General features: G+C 44.9%; 10 protein-coding genes across 10 annotated transcripts; 6 read left to right on the plus strand and 4 right to left on the minus strand.

Annotated features, from left to right (window-relative positions):
• Positions 1 to 49: 49 nt before the first annotated feature.
• SJAG_04596 (Swr1 complex subunit Swc2) lies at positions 50 to 1,407 on the plus strand. The gene has a single exon (XM_002175650.2). It carries the CDS (start codon positions 232 to 234, stop codon positions 1,177 to 1,179), a length of 948 nt encoding a protein of 315 aa, XP_002175686.1. The 5' UTR covers positions 50 to 231; the 3' UTR covers positions 1,180 to 1,407.
• Positions 1,342 to 4,543, plus strand: SJAG_04595 (chitin synthase regulatory factor Chr3). The gene has a single exon (XM_002175649.2). The coding sequence runs from the start codon at positions 1,503 to 1,505 to the stop codon at positions 4,053 to 4,055; it is 2,553 nt and encodes an 850-aa protein (XP_002175685.1). The 5' UTR covers positions 1,342 to 1,502; the 3' UTR covers positions 4,056 to 4,543.
• SJAG_04593 (hypothetical protein) lies at positions 4,429 to 5,946 on the minus strand. The gene has a single exon (XM_002175648.2). The coding sequence runs from the start codon at positions 5,747 to 5,749 to the stop codon at positions 5,381 to 5,383; it is 369 nt and encodes a 122-aa protein (XP_002175684.1). The 5' UTR covers positions 5,750 to 5,946; the 3' UTR covers positions 4,429 to 5,380.
• Positions 5,947 to 6,622: 676 nt separating this feature from the next.
• SJAG_04592 (COPII-coated vesicle component Erv46) lies at positions 6,623 to 9,387 on the plus strand. The gene has a single exon (XM_002175647.2). It carries the CDS (start codon positions 7,858 to 7,860, stop codon positions 9,040 to 9,042), a length of 1,185 nt encoding a protein of 394 aa, XP_002175683.1. The 5' UTR covers positions 6,623 to 7,857; the 3' UTR covers positions 9,043 to 9,387.
• A 188-nt stretch (positions 9,388 to 9,575) lies between these two features.
• On the plus strand, positions 9,576 to 13,214 carry SJAG_04591 (oxidoreductase). The gene is made up of 3 exons (XM_002175646.2): positions 9,576 to 10,047; positions 10,095 to 10,215; positions 10,270 to 13,214. Exons 1-3 carry the CDS (start codon positions 10,011 to 10,013, stop codon positions 11,531 to 11,533), a joined length of 1,422 nt encoding a protein of 473 aa, XP_002175682.2. The 5' UTR covers positions 9,576 to 10,010; the 3' UTR covers positions 11,534 to 13,214.
• Positions 13,215 to 13,664: 450 nt separating this feature from the next.
• SJAG_04590 (hypothetical protein) lies at positions 13,665 to 15,113 on the plus strand (the record flags this gene model as incomplete). The annotated part of the gene is made up of 2 exons (XM_002175645.1): positions 13,665 to 14,464; positions 14,762 to 15,113. The coding sequence occupies 2 exons, from the start codon at positions 13,665 to 13,667 to the stop codon at positions 15,111 to 15,113; spliced, it is 1,152 nt and encodes a 383-aa protein (XP_002175681.1).
• A 159-nt stretch (positions 15,114 to 15,272) lies between these two features.
• On the minus strand, positions 15,273 to 16,921 carry SJAG_04589 (ATP-dependent RNA helicase Uap56). The gene has a single exon (XM_002175644.2). The coding sequence runs from the start codon at positions 16,871 to 16,873 to the stop codon at positions 15,569 to 15,571; it is 1,305 nt and encodes a 434-aa protein (XP_002175680.1). The 5' UTR covers positions 16,874 to 16,921; the 3' UTR covers positions 15,273 to 15,568.
• A 236-nt stretch (positions 16,922 to 17,157) lies between these two features.
• On the minus strand, positions 17,158 to 18,784 carry SJAG_04588 (MTC tricarboxylate transporter). The gene is made up of 6 exons (XM_002175643.2): positions 18,695 to 18,784; positions 18,609 to 18,634; positions 18,435 to 18,544; positions 18,267 to 18,340; positions 17,840 to 18,175; positions 17,158 to 17,749 (listed from the first exon to the last, which is right to left on the minus strand). Exons 1-6 carry the CDS (start codon positions 18,755 to 18,757, stop codon positions 17,390 to 17,392), a joined length of 969 nt encoding a protein of 322 aa, XP_002175679.1. The 5' UTR covers positions 18,758 to 18,784; the 3' UTR covers positions 17,158 to 17,389.
• Positions 18,785 to 19,190: 406 nt separating this feature from the next.
• SJAG_04587 (mRNA cleavage and polyadenylation specificity factor complex subunit Ysh1) lies at positions 19,191 to 23,837 on the minus strand. The gene is made up of 8 exons (XM_002175642.2): positions 22,110 to 23,837; positions 21,975 to 22,061; positions 21,825 to 21,922; positions 21,459 to 21,765; positions 20,658 to 21,380; positions 20,461 to 20,610; positions 20,015 to 20,411; positions 19,191 to 19,963 (listed from the first exon to the last, which is right to left on the minus strand). Exons 1-8 carry the CDS (start codon positions 22,155 to 22,157, stop codon positions 19,371 to 19,373), a joined length of 2,403 nt encoding a protein of 800 aa, XP_002175678.2. The 5' UTR covers positions 22,158 to 23,837; the 3' UTR covers positions 19,191 to 19,370.
• Positions 22,337 to 24,165, plus strand: SJAG_04586 (F-box protein Pof8). The gene has a single exon (XM_002175641.2). The coding sequence runs from the start codon at positions 22,497 to 22,499 to the stop codon at positions 23,712 to 23,714; it is 1,218 nt and encodes a 405-aa protein (XP_002175677.1). The 5' UTR covers positions 22,337 to 22,496; the 3' UTR covers positions 23,715 to 24,165.
• Positions 24,166 to 24,168: the final 3 nt, after the last annotated feature.

A 24,168-nucleotide genomic window follows, 5' to 3' on the forward strand; every position in this document is an offset into this window, starting at 1 on the left:
GTGTTAGTTCATAGTCACAGGTGAATCTGTTTCTATCCGAACGCTTGGACTTAGTTGCTCAAATTATATTTGTTTCGCGTACTTTCCTCCATCACTGTACCTCTTGTCTAATAACCCATTGAGCGCCTAAAACGGGTCAAAAACGACAAAAAGTATACCAAAGCGCATTTTTTTGAATTGTATTGTTATTTTCCGTGCAATTGGTTACGGATTTGTTAATTTTGATCGAAGATGTTGAACGGAAGGAGTCGTCGTCAAAACGCAGGAAATCGGCTCCGGGAACTGCTGGAACAGGAGCATGTACGACTACAGGCGGAAGGGATTGAAGAAACAACTGAAAAAGACGACGGTGATTTAGATTATGTTGAAGAAGACGTCGAAGATGTTGCCATTTCCGATACTAGTTCAGAAGGCGAGACAGACGACGAAAATGCCATTAATGAAGAAGCAGAAAAGGAAATTAGCCGACAGGAAAAGTTAGAAAAACGGCGTTCTGCAAGATTAACACAAAACAAAACAGAACGGACACTTAAGAAACTGCTCACAAAACGCACCAAGCCATCAGAAAAAGCCAGTGTAAAGAGAGCACGAAAGATTTACGAGCCAGAGGCAGCAATACGATCAAGTACACGAACCCACACTGTGTCTTTCAAACAGTCTGTTGAAGAGAAACTTCAACGAGATCGGTATCGGCGCCGTCAAGGAATGGGACAGCACGCTGGTCCACGAGCAAAACACTCAGCTATGACTCAGCAACAGAGACTTGAGGAAGCCTCTCGAACCGAGGCCGCAAACATATCTTCTCTTCGGCACTACGTTCTTCGTGAAGAAGAACGCCGCCTTCGTATGCGCAGAAATGCAACACGTTCCCGGGCTCTTCACGGACCCATTCTACGGTTTGTAAGTCGCCAATTCCAAGATAGAAACGACCCGAAAACCGCGCACGAACAATCGCTTTACCTCGCTCCCGACACTTATCCTCTTATTGAACCTTGGCAATCACAATTACCCACTGTTCCCGATCCGAGCATGAATACATGTGTGTTCACCGGACTACGCGCGAGATACATTGATCCCAAAACGGGAATATCATTTGCGAATACAGAAGCCTATGAGGCTTTACGGAAAGCTTGTGCTAACGAATACACTTGGAGTTCGCTTCTTGGCATCTACTACTAATTGCCGACAAGCTTAACGAAACCGACTACTATTCAGATATCGCCGCTCAACAATATCGACGTTTTCTACGAACAAAATGACAACTGACAGCTTCTGTTTTCTGTTATTATCTGTTCTAAACCTCAAAGTTCTCCGCGTCTCGTTAACGTTCGCTATGTGTCGCTACCACTCATGACCCCTTCTTGTGCCCACGTTTACCCTCACCAGCTGTGAGAACTCATTCGCGGTATCTGCTCAATTTCCTTTCATTTTCCTACGAATCCAATCTTCTGAAAAGTTGATTTGGCGCGTTTGGAAGTCTCTTCGCTCCTTGTTTACGCGACATGTCGGAAAAAGTACCATTAAGGTTTCGACCAACTTCGCGTTATCCTACCCTGCCTCCAGCTTCTACGGGAAACTTAAACGAAAATGTTCACTCAACAGGGCCCAAGAGACCAGTAGAACAACACCGACACCATGTCGTCTCGTCACAGCTCGCTCCCGAGCCTGTTGTTCCCGTATCGAATAGTTATAGTGCTGCTCCTTCAGATTCTACCCACATGGAACGAAAAGCTCCCTCTCAAGTTCCCATGAAGGACCATGCGAACGTGGAGGATGGTTCGAAAGGACGGAAACTGAACATTCCACGAGCTCGTACGATTCGTCACGCTCAAAAGCGTATCAGTTATGTGCCGTACGGTGGTTTCGACGATTTTTTGGACTACTACAGTTCGAAAGACGTTGTTCCAGAGCCGAATATTCCTGAATCAAGTGAGGAAGACACTAGTGGTGATGAAAGTGACATTCTTCCTAGTGTACCGGAGACTGGTTATCCTGAGGTGCTACACGAAGTTGATGGCGAAGCTACATGGTCCAGTACATCGAGTGAAACGGAGCCCTCCGTGCTTCGTAACTCGACAAACGCTCCTGCTGCGATAAATCAGCGTCCGCGTGGACCCCCAGTTCCGCAGGAAGCACCCTTCGGAGCACCTACCGGTTCACATGCAAACCAAAATGTTTTTGAAGAGCGTGGCACTCGTCGACAAACTCCTGCACACGCAGCACCTACTCCTGTACCTGCTTCAGGTGCCAATGGCCGTCCTCGTGGAGGACTGCGTAACCTTCCTCGCTCTCCTACGCCTCGCACACGGGTTGTACGAAACGCTGCTTTGGCTGCCGCTGCTGCTCCTGCACCCATGCCTGCCCCGGTTGCAGCAGAATCACCATTCCATGTTGCAGAACGGCCCGCGCCCCGTTCTGCGCAACATTCATCAAATGGTGCTCCTCATCCGAACTCTCACAGAGCACCGGCAGAACGTGGACAACTTCCTCGCAATCAGCACCAGCGTTTACCGCCGCATGAGGCAAATGCTCAACCGGCTGCTCATTCGTCGCCAGAGATCCATTCACCTACCCCACGTTACCCTGTCTCAAAGCGCAAGGTGCATCCCAATGGTGCTAATAACTCAACGATTCCTCCTGTACCCCCACTGCCTGCTACAGTAAAGGCACAAGCACAGCCGGCGAAAATTGTGTCTCCGCCTTCAATTGCCAGTCGAACTTCCATTCCATCTCAACCTTCGACGTCTTCGCTTATCAGTCACACCTCGAACCCTAGCTCGTTGAACGGAAAGAGTCGGGTCTCATCTACTAGCTCAGATGCCATTCTTTGTCACCCAGATGATAAAGTGATTGTTCCCGAACCTGAAACTGTTACACACGAGCAGGTTATGCACTATGAAGAGAAGATGTTCATGGAAGGAACAACACCCCAATCTGAAGTGCAACTTGCAAAGTACTACTTGCAGGCCTTGGAGGCTTTGGAAAATGCTGCTAGTCCTTCGGATCTTGACCCTACTGTCATCACTATGCGAAAGCAGAGTTATACTGCTCGAGCCATCGAGTTGCTGAAGCGTAACGCTTTTCCCAGTAAAACTAAGGACATTGTGCCCGAGGCACTTTTCCTCATCGGTCAGTTTAACAGTAGTGGTACTTTGGGCTTCCGAAGAGATCCTGTCCGGGCTTTTGATTTGTATAATCTTGCCGCAAAGAGAGGTCACCCTCAGAGTATTTATCGTGTCGCTGTTTGCCTGCAAACTGGTACAGGTGTAAAACAAGACTATCAAAAATGTGTAGCTATGTACAAACATGCTGCTGATTATGCAGTTGTGGAAGCTATGTACAAGATTGGACTCATTCATTTGCACGGATTGTTTGGGGAACCAAAGAATCCCGCGTTGGGTATTCAATGGCTTCAACGCGCATGCAAGCCTAAGGGCCAGGATGCTGCTCGGGCCATGTATGATTTGGCACAAATCTATGAACAACCTCAAAAGTACGAAACCTCGGCCACTCCAAAAATGATTTTTGAGCTTTATAAACAATCGGCAATTTACGGATATCCGCCTGCACAGTATAAGCTTGGAGAATGCTTTGAGCACGGCTATTTGGGAATTATGCCTGAGCCAAGAAGAAGTATCTTCTGGTACACGAAAGCAGCCGAAAATGATTATCCTGAAGCTGAACTCGGTTTATCTGGCTGGTACCTTACTGGTGCCGATGGTTTGTTGCCCAAGAGTGAGCAGGAGGCGATGCTTTGGGCTCATCGTGCCGCTACAAAGGGTTTGGCTAAAGCTCAGTTTGCTGTCGGTTATATGATGGAGAAAGGTATTGGCGTTCCTGCTGACCCTGCTGCAGCCCACTCTTGGTATCTTCGGGCTGCAAATCAAGGCTTCAAGAAAGCTAAGGCTCGTCTTTCTGAACAGGCGCTTGCTCAAAAAAATGCAACCACATCGAATGCCGGTAATAAGACATTGAACAAAGTTTCTTCAAACAGAAAGGCACCTGTCAATGATAAAAGGAAAGATAAGAATCATGAACAATGCATTATTGCTTAAACACTTCTCGTGCTACGTTGAACGCATGCACGCTCTTTCATTCTGTATCCGTGTGTTTCTTTTCACCCATCGCCGGAGCTTTTCTGTTTCTGACAATTTGTTTCATTTTTTTTTCTTCATTCGAATCTGCTTTTCAGGATTAACATTTGCGTTCCAACCTTCTTTCGTCTTTTACATTCATGAACAAACCTATTAAACTTCTACCTTACGATAACGCAAATACCTCACAACGAGTCATGTGCAATTTAATGCAAGGAGAATTGGCTCTCTTTGCATTGTGTTCCGTTTATTACTCTTCTGCCTTCTTTTGAAATAGTACATGCAGCTTATTGTCCCCCCTCAGTTTTACATCTGTTTTTACATCGCGTAGTGTCCACCATACAAGCAGATACGATGCACCCTTTCCTTGCTCTCCCCTCGTCTTACAGTAGTAGTAGTTCATGGGTGTCAAGTTTACTCATTTAATAATACAACTTAACAATCTTTTCTAATTGGACCAAAATATTGAACAGCAATCACCGCACTATCGAAGAATTTTGTTCTGATGTCTGCAAGTTAGACACATGAAGAACTCAATTGACTACAGGACGCTGTTGTACCTCAGTTAATCGAAGCACCGTATGCCATGAAAAGAGCGTAGGGAAGGGGGATAGGGGAACAACCTCTTTACAGGAGAGATGAGCACACGCAGCCAGACTGTTACTACAGCCAACAACGTAATTGGGTATCCAACAGTAAAGCAACATACAATTGCTCAACATGAAGAGTGCTCATATCAACAGAAGCAACGCGCCCATACACCCAATTAAATGAAAACTGGAGGGGAAAACATCATTGTTCAAAGAGCAGACCAATGACTGACATTAGCGGCAAACTTTGGAGGAAAAACGGCTGAACTTGCGATGAAGAAGAAAACCATGCGTGATCCAGGACGAAAGACTTCAAATAACTTTGAGCTATCTTCTCTCAATTTTCAAAAACAATCGGTACTAGTACAAATAACCAGTCAGGCCGATGATGTCAAAGACATTGAGCGTGCGAGCATTGTTGCTTAAAGATAATGAAAATATGGTGAAACGAGGTTTTTGCGGGCGCCATGAATGAGAAATTAAGTGTTTTTTTTCCTTTTTTGATCGCTTTAATAACAAGCTGTAACAGAGTAACCACGGTCATAGGGCTTAAGCGCCCGAGAAGCCAGCTTAAACGTGATGGAACGAGACCAGCCCTGGAAGCACGAAACGTCCAGCTGACCAAAAATTCGTCACTACGGGCGCACATTAACACGTCGAAAACGAGAAAACATGCAACAACGATTGAGGCCGATCTCACGCCTGATTACTAGGTGCGGCTTCCACCAACTCGGGGGTGATGGGCATCGTCTTCAGGCGCTTTTGCTTCTGGTTGTAATGGTAAATACGGCTCAGTTGGACACCTCCAACAACAGCCAGGAAGAAGTTCACCGTGGCGTTAAAGTAGTTCTTGGGCCGAACGACCAAAGACCACCGGGTCCAAATAGCACCAGTAATGCTAAGGGCACCATATTGACGAGCAGACAAATACTCGGGAGGACGAGCATAATCACCAATACCCGAAAGAACCAAAGTCCACTTCATAGCAGGGGCCCAAAAGTGGACAGTCTTAGGACCAGCAGGATGATTCCAAAAGTAGGCAAACCTCGAGCGAAAAGCAGACATTTTGTGATAGTGTTAGAGACAGACAGAGATTCGGTTGCTTTTTAACAGTAGCGAAATTTTCCCTTTAAATAGTAAAATTCCGTAAAACAGATACCCAAAACGGCGTAGCGACCCAGCAGTAATTTTATCTTCCCACTACGTATAAGCTCTTTCGAAAAAAAAGAGACTCCCTTCGAGCTGTATGAGTTTGGCACTTGTAAGAAGTTTGGTTGGTGGTGCACAGTATATAGGACAGAGATGCCGTAGATGTTGGCTTGTGATTACGCAAAGTGTGACTCCCCTGGTGGTGGGTTATTTCGGACGATCTCACGCAACGATGGTAATCGGCGATAAAAACTCGCTAAATGTGTAGCCGTAACAAACCAAGGTTTGTTTACGAGCATTTTCATACCAATACCGTGGCATAAAACTGTACTGCGCTTTTAAAACGCCAATTTAGTTCTAAAAGAAAGAGACACAAATATTGTAAGACGTATTTGCGCGTGACAGGTATCGGGGAACTGCGAATTGTTCTGTATCATCCCGTCAATGCCACAGCAATTACTCCATAGGACTGGTAGCGGCACTAAACCGACATATCTGTTCTGACTCCGCGTCCTACACTATGGCAAATATCAATTGCACATTCGTGATACCGTCATTCCACGTTGTGACGATAAGCGTACTTAGCACGGGCATGCTTTCTCTCCGCATATTCAGCAAGTATTCGCATCGTGGGCATTTTCAAGCGGTCGCTTGTTACACACTCTGCGAATGGCTCGCTTAATGGAACTGCGATGACAAAAAAAGCGAACTAGGTTCTTGTTTCGACCAATCACACTCAATGTAAGTGGCTGTTAGCATCATTTTTTCGCACCGCGGCAAGGGGCAAATCAGGTTTGCCAGAATGAGAAGAACCTTAGCCAAGTAAAAGAAGGGCAATTGAAGCCACTTCGTAAATATGAAGTTCGTCTAGTGTCCTAAAAGGGCTAGTCGCCAGCTTTTCCCCACTTGCAAAAGAAGGGTTGCCTAAACGAAGTCTTGACTTGCTCTCACGGGATGCCGGCTTCTTCGTCATGTTGCGTTTGTCCTTCCACGTGGCAAACTGAATTGAAACTCAGTTCCCGCTTGCCGATCCGCTATTTTAACGATGAATACACCATCACTCCTTGGAGGAACGTTGCACATCCGTGTCTACGAAACGCCATCTACGAATAAGTGCAAATAATACGCAAGATGAACCGTAACACGTGCAGTACCTAATGGGACCTACAGCAATGATTCGCTCTGTTCCCTTTACCACCGCAACAAACGCAACTGCCGCGAGTTGCATATCTTCTGTCTCACTCCAAAATCTGTTCGTGGAACAAACAGATGTCGCATGCTATTAGTGATTGATGTCCCATCTTCCAATGGAAACGTTTTGAAGATGAACAGAAGAGAGGACACAATCGCACCCGATTGCATCCATTGTTGTCGGTAGAGGAAAAGAAAACAGGAACAAGGTCCCTCTTAAATAGTATATTGTGTTTCGATTTGCGGTAAAAACTAAAGTTACAATTAGCCGTAGTAGATTGAAGTATGTTGAATGGCGCGTATTTGAATGTTTGCACATGGACTATATGCTGCCTAGCGCAATTGTGCTGTTCTACTATTTCCTTTTTTCCTATCCCATTTTCGGCGCGTCGACTGGATAATGACGTCAACTGAAGGGCCGTTTCTGTACTAACCCGCTCGATGATACGTTCACCGTTTTTCGTTAACGTTCAGTATGTTGTGATAAGAAAATACAGCGTGTTATTGTTCTGGATGAACATCAGAGCAGCAGACAGCAGTTAGCATTCTTTTTACTGCCTTCTTGAGTCCCCCCCCCGTTCCCCCACCTGGAGTGTAAGTGTGTCTACGTGAACAGGTCACCATCAGCACGTTGCAACCAGACGCACGGAAACAGTATTGCCGTGCAAATATACAGAAAACGAATGTTGGAGAACTGAGATTTTACTGTTAAATATCCAGCTTTTGTCGCTCTTTCTTTTTCTCATTCTGCAATTTGAAGTATTGAAGTCATACACAAAAACAAACGAGTTAAGTCGAATAGTACGGTATTTCTTTGAAACACTCCTTTAAACATGCTTTTTCGGGCACAATTGCGTCGCTTTGATGCTTTTACGAAAACAGTTGAGGATGCCAAGATCAAAACTGCTGGAGGTGGTTTAATTTCGATCATTTCTGCAGTAATCGTTTTTGTCATCGTGTTTTTAGAATGGAAAAATTATCAACGGATTGTTGTGCAACCCGAGATTGTTGTTGATCCTTCAAGAAACGAACGCATGGAGATTAACTTCAACATTACTTTTCCCCATGTTCCCTGTCATTACATGGGAGTCGACGTAATGGATATCAGCGGAGACTTTCAGCAGGATGTTCAACACTCCGTTACCAAGACCCGACTGGATAAGTATGGAAACATCATCGCGGTCATTGATTCTGATATTGGAAGTGCTACCGATGAATCTGCTATGGACAAGGATGGTGAGGTCACTTGTGGTGATTGTTATGGCGCTGGCGACGCTGCTCCTCCTGAGACACCAGGCTGCTGTAACAATTGTAAAGCTGTTCGCGATGCCTATGCTCGTAAACAGTGGGCCATTGGCGACTACGATGCCTTCCAACAATGTCGTGATGAAAATTACAAGGCTGAACACGCAAGCCAGAAGGGAGAGGGTTGCAACATTGCTGGTCATTTGTTTGTGAACCGTGTTGCGGGAAATTTCCACTTTGCTCCTGGTCGCTCATTTCAAACGCAGCAAGGACACTTGCACGACCTGCGAGGATACGAAGAAGAACAAGAGGCTCACGACATGACCCATATGATTCACCAACTTAGCTTCGGCCCTCCAATTAAACCATCGGCCGAGCATACAGACCCATTAGACGGACACTTTAAAAATACTGATGATGCTCTGCACAATTACGCTTACTTCATTAAGTGTGTTGCTCATAAGTTTGTCCCTCTCGACCCTGCCGATCCTACTATCAATACCAACGAGTTTTCTGTCACACAGCATGAGCGATCAGTTACTGGTGGCCGTGAAAATGACAATCCATCTCATTTGAACCGCCGCGGTGGTATTCCGGGCGTGTTCTTCAACATCGATATCAGTCCAATGCTGGTCATTCAAAGACAGATTCGTGGTAACACGTTTGGCGGTTTCATAAGCAATGTCCTCTCTTTCTTGGGTGGTTTTATTACATTAACTACTCTTGTTGACCGTGGACTTTATGCTGCGGAATTGAAAATGAAGAAGAATTGAGTGGATACTATAACTTTTTATTGTACTGCAACAACCAACACACATCTTTTTTAGATCTACCTTACTGAGCCTAGTGCTCTACGCTTTCCTTCGTTTACATATGAGATCTTTAGTTCTTCGTCGCACGTATCCGTCGCTCTTTTTTGTCGCATCCAAACAACGCTCGTTCTCAAGACTTTACGTCTTTACGGATGAAGACCCCTGCGCCTTCGGAATGGCTTGTTCGTGACGTTATAGCAAAGTCGGTACGAACGGCCTTCCGGCGCTGCAGAATGCCCGGTATCTTTTTTATCGCTATTTCATTAAGTAGTTATTTGCTTGACCAACCATCTTTTCCTGTCTGACTCATCCCTGGCATTAGTACGTGCAGTCTGGACGTCCATTTTCCTTCGCGTAGTTTAATGCAGTTTAAGCTTCCCCGCAAACATGTTGCCGATCCTTGCCGATCCTATCGGCGTTAAGCCCCGGGACTACAGCAACTACCCCGCCGCTGTTTAATTGCACGTGAAAGGGACTGTTCATATACTACACCTCGCTCGGCAGCGTCCTGGCTCGAACGACATCGCATGTTGTCGAGCCTCCTCCACCTTGCCTTCCCCGTTACCCTAGAATCGGTTGTTCCTTAAAGAAACTGGTTGACAAGCCCATCGTCTTGGACCTTGCACAGTTCTCGGTTTGATTTATTCATTAAAGAAAAATTGGAGAGAGTTCACGGAAGGTACAGCCAGTATTCGTACTTTGGACCTCTGTTGATCTTGTATTAGAGTATTCAGAGGCTCTAACCGACGTCGGTCTTTCTTTTACGAGTACACTTGACTCTCTGAGCTCATTTTCAGCTAGTTAGCTAGCTTCTGGACGCATTTCTCCTTCTTGTAGTAGACTTGGCTCCTCAAAACAAAAATCATATCGTCTGCAACAAACATTAATCTGATTTTGCTCCGTTCCTCGTTTTCTTCTTTTGATTAAAAATGTCTGAGGACGATTCGACACTGAAAGTTCTTCTTGGTATATATTGTTCTTGTAAACGGAATGGAAATACTAACCTTGAATAGTTGGAGGCACTGGAATAGCCGCTCTTTTGGCTTGGCGGTTGAAGGAATGTGAGTACAACGTCCGTACCACTCTTGTCTGGCCTAATGCATCTGAAAATGGTCAAGACACATTTACGTTTCAGTATGTTGTGTGATAGTGTCCTTGGTTTATGTCATTACTAACGTGTAACTACAGTTCCAAAGAGTTTGGTACTCATAAACACAATCCAGACCTTACGGTTCGTTCGTTGAGTAGCATCCCAGCGAACGAGAAGGTTTTTGACTATGTTTTCGTTTGCTTGCGTTATAATCCGGACGTATATGACTTGTCGGATATGCTGAAACCTGTCGTTACTCCTGATAGAACTTGTGTGATTTTCAATGCATTTGGTTCTCTTGGGGTGGGACAGTTTTTACAACAAAGCTTCCCTGAGAACGAGGTGCTCGTTACACTGCCCAAGACAACAATTGTGCAACGTGGTGCCAACGAGTTTTGGCACGGTGACCACTGTCATTTGCTTCTTGGCGCTGCTGAGGAGACAGAGCATGAGTCTGAAGGCATGAACGACTTTGCTGAGCTGTTACGTTCGGGTGGTGCTGAGGTTGACGTGTACAAGTCGCTTGCAGAGCAAGAATTCAATGAGATGCTGGCACCTCTCACCATGTTTCCCTTGTCCGTACTCTGTCACAACCCCCGTCTCTCGTTTATTGATTCGAAGCCTGAGATGAAAGCTTTAAATCACTGTATGAAGGAGGAGCTTGTACAGATTGCAAACGTTTTAAATTTCGGTGTTGATGAGGCAAACTATCAGAAGCAGCAAAAGTCTATCATAATGAGTCCTCATCCCAATCCTACATATATGGAATTTAGCACGGGCAAGCCTATAGAAATTCTTCATTACCTTCATTATTGTCTGGATGTGGCTCACGGAGCTGACATAGATCTGCCCCACTTGGAGACTGTTACTGTCCTTCTTGGCAACGTCACTCGTGCCCCCGCCAATGAACACGGCTATGGATTGCCTCGTTCGAATCCAAGTGTCGTGTCGTTGCAAGCTATGCCTCGTCGTCATCCATCCTCCGGTGCCCCTTATGCTCGCCATAATCCCAACAATTTTGCATCGCCTTCTGCCACCGATTTAACAGCGGACAGGGGAGCAATTGATCCTAGAGATTTCGACATGCTTTCCTTAACCTCTCAACGCTCTCGTCGGAATGTTTCCCCTCAACAGAAAAATCAAATGCATCTTTCTCTTAATGCCCGAACGGGTTTGGAAGCCAGCTTTATTCCTTACCAAAGCTCCGCATATGCACAATCCCGCCCGCGTTTGGCTGCCGCAAACTCTGATCCTGCAGGTGCTCCTGCCGCCCGACCGCATGTTAATCATCGACAATCTTCCTTTTCCTCGACGAATGGAAAGCCGCTTCGGGGCAACCCGTTCCACACAATGTTCGTGTGAGCACTGCTGCTCGCGAGATCATGCACGACGTTCCTGCACTGGAACTTGCATCTCAAGGCAATGACGCTTACACAACTATTATTCAAAGGAATCTCAACTCCCCCGCCATCTCAAAATCTCGATCCGAGACTGCTGCCATCACAGTAATCCCTGCTGCTACGCGCCGGTTTATTCAATCCAGAACGGGCTCGAGGCCAGCTAATTGAGGAACATACTCTCTCATATACACACTTGATTTGATATCTAGGTGCTGCATTTCGCCTGACTACTAACGGAGATGGCATTCTGCTTTTTATGTGTTATTGATTAATAGACCTATTTTATGTCGCTCAATTATAAAACCACTTATTTTTGCAGGCCGTGGCTAACGTACATCAGACATTGAGTTGTTCGGCACCATTTCATCACCCATCTCTGCTCACTCGGAATCTTTTTCCACGAGTAACATAACCTCATTACACACATATACACTCTTACATTTTTCTCACTCTTTATCACTTCCTCTGTCTTTGGCAATGTCACTTTCATCTACTCTATTTTTTTGTTTGCCTTTGCGCGTCATACTCTCAGCGTACATGCTATTTCTCACTGCTCGCTGTCCATATGGGGCGGTGCTACAATTCTGAAGCGGTGTGTTGATGTGATGTCTAATTTCCAACAAAACGAACTGAGTTTGAATGCTGTACGGTGACGTCCAGTTCTTATTTTGTGTGTTTTGTTCTCACTCCCAGGGCGCATTGTCATATTTGTCTAGAGCTTCGGATAATAACGATACAGGTATGGCCTAACAACGGAGATGGTCCCCTCATTCATAAGGTTGTTGAACTCAATTATTCCACACTCCATGCCTGTCATTACTTATGCTTCCTGCAATTTTTGTTTTCCTTCCTCTCCAAATTCTGTTTACAGGACTTAAACCCATTTGAATTTTTACGTTCAATGATACGGAAGTTTGAATTATTGGCACACATCTTGTTACAATGTCGCAGTGCTTTATTTGTGTTACTGAGGAACCCTATTTTATGTCTGCTGCACAATGCTCTTGTTTGCCATGCAACTGTTTTGCCAACTCATTTTGTCACGAAATCTCATCAAAGTACCTGTTCGTTTTATTTCTAAAAGAGGGGCAGTGCTAGTTTGTGGGCGCAAGACGGCGCTGAATATCATGGAGTATTTATAGAGCCTTGATTTCTGCACGTCATGCTTTCAATATGGTCTTGTTTAATATGCGACATGAAGTCAATTTTGGAATCGACAGATTGATTTTCCACAGTTTATTATTCTCACAATAGTTCTACCCATCTTGCATTTACGACCGAACGACGAAGTCTGGCAGGGAACCTAAGTTGTATGAGATTCTTTTATCTCTTGGCAAGACTTTGTTAAACGATCGAATGAGCGGTGTGGTAAACATTCTCCCTTCTCTTTCTCTCTCCTTCAATACAAACTTAAGACACAGACCAATTCACATCTGCTGCTGCTTTCATGGTGTAAGTGTATTCAAACTTTTCTGCCATTATTTATTGACATTTACAAACGATCTTCGTTTATTCGACAGAGTACTCACGAACATAGAATCGTTTATTGAATTTTGTGTAAATGGGGGATAATTTGGTTTTTCATATAAAAAATGTAAATTTACTATGTACTGGTATTTAAGTTATATAAAGAAGAGTTTTAGGAAGGCGAGGAAGGGAAGCAAGGAGAGTGACGGGAGAAGGGGCCATCAGAGAATGATAGAAGGGGGAGTAAGCGGCCATACCAATAAGCATTTTAATTACTCATTCCATTCATCCATGGTTCGCCTCTCCGCTCATCTTATTCGAGCGATTTCGCTCAAACTTTCCTGAAGCCGCGCAAAACGCGTAGAAGGATCTACACTCTAACGAATCCCGCGTCATCCTTCTTTTCGCTTCTTTACGTGGGTGATTACGTCATGTGAGTGAGGTATACAAGGGTCCTCACACGCAACAGAAGTTCTCCTCTACCAACTACTTATCACATCTTCTCACACACATAAGCAAACAAGCAGTGACTTGCCCGCCTTCATTGTCATTTTTGGACAAAGTTTAACGTCCATACCTCCTACTTTTTGTTTTTTTGCATTTATAATTGTTCTTAACACACCAAAATGAGCACACTCTTTCGTCTAGTAGATGTAAACGGGAACGAGTACTCGACTGTTGAGGACTACAATCTCCAATTGGCTTTAGAAGAACTCAATCAACAATTTCAACGGATCCAAACACAACAGGCAAGATTAGATCGCGAACGGCGACGGATTGAGGTCGCTAGAAACGATGTTCTGCAGCAAATCCAGCGTCGGAAGTTTGAAACATACCTTCAGGAACGAGAGCAAGAAGCTCGTCTTCAAGAGTACTATGCTCAGCGTCTACAAGAAAAGCAAGCTTTTGAAAACGTCATTCGTGCTATTGTTCAACATCATATTGCCGACGATGAACGTCAATTAGAAAGAAGACGTGAACGGGAAGCTCGTCGCTTAATGCAGCGGATTCTCGTCTCGCGTTCTCCCGACATGCAACTCGTCCTCCCTTCAGGATTTGATCAATTGTTTATTCATCACCCTGCTGTTGACGAAACATACATGTCCAGTGATGAAGGTGAAGTAGAAAATGACACTGTTCCTGAAGAGGGACCTCGAGTCAGCGAGTTGCAGTCTCAGAGACACCAAGCCGACCGTCGTTCTGGCGAGCTCTCTCCCGACGAGCTCGAAGAGTTAAACGAGTATCTTTCTGGCGTTCAGCGCCGTCTCAATAAGCGAGGCAACCCGAGACAACACTATGCTTTTACCTCCACTTCCAACGGCACGAATCACGATGACACTGAGACTGCTCTGAAGAACTTGGTTCAACAGGGTCGCTCTCCTATGCCGGAAGTGATTGAGCCAGAAGATGTTCCGGCCGGACAGCTGTCCACAGATGACATTGATTCAGCTGTCTCTGCTGCTGTTGCTGCAGCAAACGAGATTGCAGCTGCGACAGCTCCGAGTGAAGGCAATTTAGATGTTCGAAGTGTACATAGTGAGGCTGCTGAACCCACCGAACCTACCGCAGTACCCATCATCCCATTCGTGGCAGTTGAAAGCAGGCCGACTACGGAGCAGCATGTTGCCGAAGAAGCATCGTCTGCTGATGTCGCTACGGAGATCCCTGTTCGGGACGCAGCACCAGAGTCAAAACCTACCGATGAGGAGATACCAATTGCCAGGGAGCCCTCCGATACTTCTTCATCAACCGTAAATGAAACGGTTTCCGATGATGCTCCCTCTGTCTCCTTCACCGCTTCTCACCCACGGGAACCTGTCCCCACCCCTGCATCTTCGAAACCCGTTCTCACACCTGCGGACCTTGTGAAGCAGGAAGATACCTCGAGTGAGTTGCCAACACCTATAGAGAAACCAAGTGATGCAGCCCCATCGTCCAGTGCTGTTCCGGTAAAGGAGGAAACCAGTGCGTCAGGAAATACAGCACCACTTGTTCGCACTTCTTCACATTCGTCGTCGCATTCCGGTGTCTCACATCGTGTAACTATTGAAGACGTACCTGATGAAGAGGCGTAGTCCTCCTTTACCTTGTCATTTTTTCTCTTTTGTATGAACTCTTAAAAAGAAGAAGCACGTATTTCCATCTCGTGTTTCTCACTATACGACTTTAAAACATCATTAATCGGACTCTAATAGTCTAAAGCTCCTTTTTTTACCTATTACCTCCCACCTTCCGTCAAACCGCCTTACTACCAAACCGCCATGACATTTGCCTAGGATTTGAGTACAATTATCAATAAATTGGATAACTAGAACAGCGAGGTTAACGCGCCGTTTGAGACGTAACGATCACAACAAAACATAAATGGTCGACTGTGAAGTAACCCCGCTAATGTGTTCTACCATCAACACCATCACTTCGTTGTTTATATTATACTCGTCAAAACGCATTCATTTGTATCTGCCATGTGCTTGTCTTCTGACAAAGCTTTTGTGCCAAGTCGTACATGAAAAGTCAGTAATGACCGCATCTAAGCGTTCATGTACGAACTAACATCAATCTCGTCCGGAAGCTCGGTGATGTTTACCTCGAAACGCTCTTGAATTTTGTCGAGTACTTGGGAATCCTCGTCAGTGGTAACGAACGTGATGGCGAGACCCTTGGTACCAAAACGGCCAGCACGGCCAACACGATGTAAGTAGGAGTCGGGGGAATCGGGCATGTCATAATTAATGACAATGTTGACACGTTCGATATCAATACCACGTCCAAAGACGTCTGTGGCCACGCAGATACGCTTGTCAAAGTCCTTGAAGGCCTTGTAACGCTTGATACGCTCGTCTTGAGGCAGACCACCGTGAATGCAAATAGAGGGGAAACTGCATTCGCGGAGAAGACGGTCCAAAGCGTTAGCACGGCTAACAGACTTGACAAAAATAACGACTTGGTTGAACTCAAGTGAGTCCAAAAGGTCGTTCAATTTTCTGTTCTTCGCTTTTTCATCCAACTTCACATAGTGCTGTTGGAGACCGTGGAGAGTCAACTTTGTTTCGTCGTCAACATAAATCTCCAGAGGGTTTTGCATGAACTTTTTGCAAATGGGACGGATCTCATTGCTAAGGGTAGCACTGAACATCATCACTTGCTTTTGGGGAGGAGTAGCACGGAACACCTCTTGAATGTCACGACGCATGTCAACTGCCTCAAGCAGTTTGTCACACTCGTCGAGAACAAAGTGCTTTACGTTGTTTACACGCAAAATCTTTTCACGCACAAGGGCGTTCAGGCGACCGGGGGTCGCAACAACAATGTGAGGGGACGTAGACTTGTCCTTGAAGGCCTCCATATCCTGCTTAATGTTTACACCACCGTAGAACACGGCTGTGCGAACGTCGGGCAGATATTTGCTGAAACGGGCATATTCGTTTTTAATTTGGAAGGCAAGCTCACGAGTGTGACAGAGTACCAAGACAGACACTTCTCCGTCCACTGGCTCAATTTGTTGCAATGTAGAAAGTACAAAAACGGCAGTTTTTCCCATACCAGATTTAGCCTGGCACAAAACATCTGTACCAAGAATTGACTGAGGAATACAGACCTGCTGAACCTCAGAAGGATGCTCAAATCCACTGTCTGTGATGGCACGAAGCAGCTCAGGCTTCAGCAAAAAGTCGCGGAAGCCTGTAGAGTGAATTCCCACATACGAACCTTTTTTGTCTGCTTTTTCCGCGGACTCGGTGCTCTCTGCGGCGGCCGTTTGTCCGGCAGTGTTGTCAACTTGCGTCAACTCTTCTTCTTCCTCGTAATCAATCAAATCTTCCTGCGCAGAGGCCATTTCTTTTTTCTCGTCGCTAAGTGTAGTTGGCGAAGGACAGGGCTGGCGTTCCTGGCATGGGTGCTACTTGGACGCGTCTTACCCCCATTATTTACGTGGGGGTCCGGTGGACGAATTGTGGGGCATGCATACAAAGGAGAGGAGTAAGGGGTTACGTAGTGGGCAGTATTACAGCTGAGCCCTGTCGGTGGACCCTTAACGCTAGAATAAGCTATATGTGGGGTCGTCGCCATTTTGCGCCAGAAATGCGAATCGCGTCGCGTAGTAAACAAAGAGGCAAGCAAGCGTTTATTAACAGCAGTGTTACAATGAGTAGAATTTTGAAATTTCCCCAGAAATCTAACAATTTACAAACAGCTCTGGCTGTGTGTGATGCGCCAAAAAATGTCTATTTTTTTCTAGAAAACAAATAGAAATCAATATAAAAATTGAATACTGGGAGCATCCAACAGATGCACAAAACACACGGCACACTAATAAACAAATGTGTCTATCGGGTAAACCTATTGAACATCCTTATAAACCACGGTTGAACTCGATCTTTGCCAAGGGCTTGCCATTCTTGTCTTTCAAGTGATGGAACTCGGGCTCGAGCTTGTGAGGAGACACACTCTCACGAGCAGGGAAGACACCGATGGCGAGAGGAAGGGCAACAATAGAGGTTGCAAAGATAAGTGCCAGGTTAACTGGAATAGTCAAACCGGGACGCGTGCGCAACCAGTTTTGCTTTTGGAAAGCCATCAAGGCCAGAGGTGGCAACACCATAATAGGTGAGCAGTTGAACACACGAGACAGAGCTGTCTCGCCGACGGCATAGAAGGCAGCCTTCTTTGACTTGCTCAAAGAGTTGCCTTCAGCATCGTATACATCGATACCCTAAACAAGGTTAGAACTGGATCGACAAAGGAACACCGCAGGATTGCGAGTGCTAAAACGGTTTCTTTCAACCAATGTGCTCCAACATACCCGACGAAGCTCTTCACCACGCATCAAGAAAACGTTCAGGGCACCTGCAGAGGCAACAGCAGCGAATGGTGTCAAACGGCCCAAAACAGTTTTTGCCGAGGCGGACAAGAATTTGAGACGAGGAACAAGCTTGTTCAAGCCAATGGCCACACCACAACTAGCCGACACAGCATAAGCATATGATTTGGCTGTTTGAGACAAGCTCAAGGGCGAGGATTTGTTGGCATTGGCGGAATTAAAGGCAACATTGACGGATTGGTTTGTCCATTGCCAAAATGCCGTACCCAAAGTTCCCAAATTAGGCTGGAGCATACCAGCCGTTACAACCAAGTTTGTCTAGGCCAGATGGTTAGTATAGAACGTGTAGGGCGATATCAGAATGAAGTCTCATATTCAAAGACTACAATCCAAGTCTCTGTTAGCGTACCAAAACGAAGCAAGACATGCGAAAGGGAAGGAAAACTGGTTGCTTGGTATCAGGGTGAAGAGTCGAATCAACGACTATATATGGTTAATCATATGTACAGAAACTATCTGTCAGGGAACAGTAGCAGTGTTTAGGAAACGCTACTATGCATTGTAGCATCCGACATACTCTTCTTGGCGTGCCAAACACTCTCATCCAACTTTGGGTTCTTGCCGGTTTTGAAGGCATCCAAAACAGCCACGGCGTTAGCCAGATCCTTTTTGGTTGTCAACAAAGTTCTTAAAGATATAGTTAGCAATGGTTCGGGGTTCAACACACGTGTTCATATATGGGACAACCTACCTAGGATCGGTAATTTCCATGGCATGCTGTTCAGGAGTAAAAAGTTAGTAAATTGGTACTACAGGTTATATTGAGAAGTTACATACGCGGACACGACCCCAGTACGTGTTCAAATCATAGCGAGAAGAAGGCAGCTGGTTTTCCGGCATTATTGTTGTGGTTGGAACTGGTTTGTTCAAAACTACAAACGGTAGAGAAGTTACTCCGTCGAGAGGAGATGCAGAACAGCAGAACCTGGTACTGGAAGAGGCAAGCGGAAACCAGGTGCGAATGATAAGATAATGGTGATTTGTTTGCTTTTGATTTACATATAAATATGTTAGATGGTATATATTGTGATATTTTGTATCTTAGTGATTTTATAGAAAACTGACCCGTCTTATACAATGCTCATAAGAACAATACGGGAGCGGCCATAGTGAATTGGTTTTTAGCAACTTTTTTTTTTTTTTTTTTTTTTTTTTTTTTTTAGTTTTTTTTATTTTCTAATTTTTTAATTTTCTATCGGTCCGTGCTTATTTCAAATAAAATGACAATGTTGCTTCGCAATGCAGTGCAATAATTTCCTTTGCTTTCATGTTACTCAACTTCATACATTTCCATCACTGCTTTTTGTAATTGTATTGTATTTCATTTTATATCATTAAGAGAAAACGCATAAAAAAGGAACAAAAAAGGGAAAGAAGAGATTAGCATTCATAATTAACACAACAGAGAATTTTTGCAGAAGCATACATGCTTCGTCTTTATGCATGGATTTTCTCAATCTTGTTCAGGTTCTGTCTTAACTGTGCTCAGCATCGACTGATCTTTTTCATCGTCCTGTAACGATGCATTTTGCTCAGACGGAGGTGAAGTCGAAGGGTCATCTTCATCCATTTTTGTTTCCGTTTTGTCTTCATTACTACTCGTCGAGTTGTCTGACTTTGTGGTTGCTTCGTCCTCGTTGTCTACAGTCGAAGCTGCGTCCTGTGAGCTTGAATCTGTAGCCGTTTCGGCAGGATTGTATTCAGCCACGCCTTGTTTAGATTTATCCTCTATTTTTTTGGGGTTGTCATCATTCTGTGCTGAACTTTCGTTTTCCATAGACTCTAATTGATCCGGTTCAACAAAAGGAAGAATTGTACTAACAGCACGAGACAACACGTGCACAATACGAGTCTTTAAAACCTCGCTTTCGCATTGAACAGACATATTGGAAAAGTTGATGCTCGCACTAAATTTATCAAATTTGATGTCAACACCAGACTCAGTCCGCGTAATAGAATCACCAAATTGTGCTTTAAGAAATAGAATGAGTCGTTCTACACGATCCTCAACAGTGTCGTGATGATGGGTACACTTTTGTTTTGTGACTAGAAAAACAGGTTAGTTCGCTTTCCGTTGAATTAGGATTTAATGCTTACTTTTTACAGATGCCGGGCTGCTTTCAACACCCAGCAAAATAGCAATAACAGAATCCACAATTGTGTCATTCATAACGTTCCCCACCCATTCCAAAACGAGCTTACTAGATGCTGTTTGTGTGATAGTAACAGCATCCATTACAACATACTGCACCTCGTTTTGTTTGTTGCGCGTTTCTTTTATATTGCCGAACATCTGCTCAAGGTGATATCTCGCCAGCGAAAAGTTGGCATAAAAGGGAATTACTTGTTTCTGCATCACAACCGTGGTCGTTAAATCACTAAAGTCACGAAGATTTTCAGCGACCATTAACTTGAAGATGGAATCCTTCTGAACAAGAATACCACTGACTATGTCGTTCTCCTTCGCTTTCTTTATGGCAATGTTACCGAGAGCCTAATAATAGTGTTAGCAAGTGTATATATGGACTATACGAGAATCGTACCTTAACAATACGATCACCCTTGAAATGAAGTTCAAGAGGAACGCAATTTTTTGGATTGTACACCTTCACATCCATTTTTTTGTTGTGATATTTGCTCATCAAAGCGCTTTTTAGACGTCCCGTATTTGTTTGTTCACCGTGAACCAGAATCTATGTACGAAGATTAGTACAAATCACAACATCAACGTAGAACGTACAATATGGTCCGGGTTAACAGCATCAATGAATTCGGAATTTTGAATGTAATCAACATGTGCTGCGAATGACAGCTCCTCAACTGTCATTCGGCGCGGAATCTTTTGTCCAGACAAAGTTGTGATTTCGATAGGTTCATTTGCAATAAGCTTGGCCATTGTTCCCTCAACAGAGTAACCTGTCAACAGCAGTGTATTTCTAGCATCTGGCGCCCACCGTTCCAAGAGTGTACGTGAAACACCGTTCTGCAACATACCAGGACTGGCAAGAATAACAGATGGACCAATATCATCGAATTTGTCGATACTACGAAGACTTTTAATGTAACGGAAGATAAAGGGGTTTCGCTCAGCAAATGCTTTCCGAATCTTGTCATTCATCATATTGATGTAGGTTTGATATACAGCCATACATTTTCGAGCAAGTGATGATGCATAGTAAATGGGAACGGAACGAAGTTCCGCATGGCTATGCCAGTACTCATCAAGGATAAGAAGCAATTCCTGAGCACGGCCTAGAGCAAAAACTGGCATAAGAACACGACCGCCATTGCGCACGGTGGTATGAACGAGGTTCAGCAAACGTGCTTCTTTGTCTAATCGCGGTTGATGTGAAGCAGTACCATATGTTGATTCTGAAATTAAAATGTTGGGTTTCTGAGGTGGAACTTCGGCGATGTTTAAATGACGATCCTCTTCCCGAGAAAAGTCACCTGTGTATAAAAGCTATCCGAACATTAGCATTCTGAACGCTTTTAGGAGCTTCATTGTTTTACAGATCCACACACAAATGCACAAACTTACCTTTACGCCAGCAATTTCGATAAAATACATACACGCTCCAAGAACATGACCGGCATGAAATGGAGTAAACTTGACACCCTCAACCTCGATAGTAGAATGATAATCCACAGCTTCCATGCGCTCAAAGGCAGCAGCTAAATCCTTTTCATCGTACAGTTGATCCTCCACGCCAACATTACTGACACGAACGTAATCAGAAAGAAGCCATTTACAGACAGCCTTTGTGGGATGAGTCATGAAAACCCGGCCTCGAAAATTAGTCTTTTGCATAACATAAGGCAGAGCTGCAGCATGGTCAAGATGAAAGCTATTGTAATAACGACGTTAGCAGACCATAAACGAATTAAGCAAAAACTTTGCACATACTGAGTAATCAGAAGGATGTCTACTGTGCTAAGATCGAATTCATCAAAGAAAGGTAAAGCAGCAAAACCAGAATAAGCAGGGTGAATACCTGCATCCAACTACAAAATCATGTCGTTAGAGAAAAGACAAAATCCGACAGAGAAGACGTACCATGATCGTTTTACCCTTGAATTGGATTATGTGACAACTTCTACCGACCTCATTTCCAGCACCAAGATTGACAAAATGCAGAATATCCTAACACAGGGTCAGCAAAGTCGCGTCTTACATAAGAAAAAAACACACATTCGGATCCACATATTCGTCCTCTTCAAAGTCTTTTCGTTTAGACATGCTGTCCACACGTTTTTTTACGAAGTAAAACAAAAAAACAGAGATACAGAAACCGCCGTGGTTGCGAGCTGTCGAGACACGCGAGTCTGAAGGTTACCAAACTTGGGACTTGCACCGTGGATTTGCCGCGGAGGTGGAGTATATAACCGCGGAACAGAATGCGTAGCGGCAGCAATGGACGGCGTCACCTATTCCGCCACGTGGTAAACCATCCCAGAACCTTGTTACGGGTGGTGAGCGAAAAAGACGCGTCACGTTGCTAAGCACGATGTAAACAAACAGCAACAGACTGGACGCGTCAGACACTCCAAACGTCTTTGACTAAACTGGTGCGCTTGTATGTTCGTTCCACGTCAAATTAAACGGAAACGCCCTTTGCCGTCAAAAGAGTTTGCGGAAAATGCACCGCCTGCTAAGGAGGCGCCGGTACCTGATGTTGTTTATGAAATTCCCATACATCCATCAAGAAAAGAACCATTGAAAGAAGCACCGGACGTGACACACACCATTAAGACTGCTACACAGAAAACGGAGAAAAATGACTTGTCACAAGTTTTTCAAGATACAGTTCTCAGTGCAGTTGAGCTCCAGTTTATGAAGAATCCTGACCAAGATAACTTCCACATCTCGACATTACTTCTTGATGACGATGAGCAAAAATGGGCTTCAGTGAAGCCGGCACCTACACAAAAAACACTCTCTGCTGCCCTAAAAGCGTCGAAAAGCAGTTTCTTTTCGTTCGACGAGAATACTTTCCATGTTCATCGCAACGAAGCCTTTCCCTCTCGGCCTACTGCGAGTATGTTTGACAGAATTGTCTACGTAGAGTCATTCCCCGCGACAATGTCAGCAAAACCGATGCATCTTCTGGGTGTGCTACGACCCGTTATGCGGCAATGGCTTCCCTTTACAAAACTCATCTCGACCCCAGAAGGTTATGCCTTTGTCGAGTGCTGGAAGTCAGTTACTCAAGAGCAACTGAACCATGTTCAAGCGCCTTCAGGCTTTACCCTTTTGTCTCGGGCAGAGTGGACACTGCGTGAGGAGATGTACATTGACTGTATCGTTGGCGACAGTAAGCGAGCTACCCAACGCTTGCAACAGAGCCAAGCCCGAAGAAACCAGGGAGCTCTCGTTCGTAATTCCAATTTGTCTCCATCACCCGACCCAACAAAGCCGTCGCCCCATCACGAAAATCCTTCCTTGGATTCCAATTATCCTAAGGGACTTCTCACACGACTGTGCAACCTTCATCCCTTGACTACGAAGTCCAACATCCAAGCATTTCTGGTGCATCTGATGAAGCAAGCCAAGCAGGACAATGTCTGCATCCAGTACATTGATTACCGCAAGGACGAAGTGGAAGCCATTGTCCGCTGGAAATACGCTGACCAAGCATCTTTGTGTATATCAGAGCTAAAACGGCAGAAAAGAAAAATGAGCGCCGCAGATGACGTCGTTGGCATTCGTACAGCATCCGAATTTGTTGATGCCGAGCTCATTGCGGGCTCCGAAGAAGCATCCTACTGGCAACTCATTCCGCCGAAAAGGCGATAATCTTGATCGTCTTACCTGACCCCACAACACGCTTACCGCGACAATGAAGCCGACCAACACAAACAAACATACACCCTGTATACCGTCGGTCTTCACGGCATTCAATTGAACCGCCCCCCCTTCCTCCCCATCCCATAACGTGATGACGTAACGATGCACATGCAGATCACGACGATCACAAACACTCCTGCTTGGTTGATCAGGGATGAGCGATCAGAAGGATCTACGCTGTTGCAATTCCCCGTAATGATCGCCACCAAGGAGTTTGAAGATCACTCATATTCTCCGCAAAAAGGCATCTGATCGCCTTGTCCCCGTATATTGTCGGTCCTGACGCAACTTTTTCTAAACTATGATTGGCGCATTACATCCCATGATGCTTAATTTAAAAGATAGGAGGTAATCTGATAATTTTAAAGTTACGCGATAATATCTCTTTTTTATTTTGGTGCAT

This window comes from Schizosaccharomyces japonicus (genome assembly GCF_000149845.2).
Source record: "Schizosaccharomyces japonicus yFS275 unplaced genomic scaffold supercont5.3, whole genome shotgun sequence".
NCBI lineage: Eukaryota > Fungi > Ascomycota > Schizosaccharomycetes > Schizosaccharomycetales > Schizosaccharomycetaceae > Schizosaccharomyces > Schizosaccharomyces japonicus.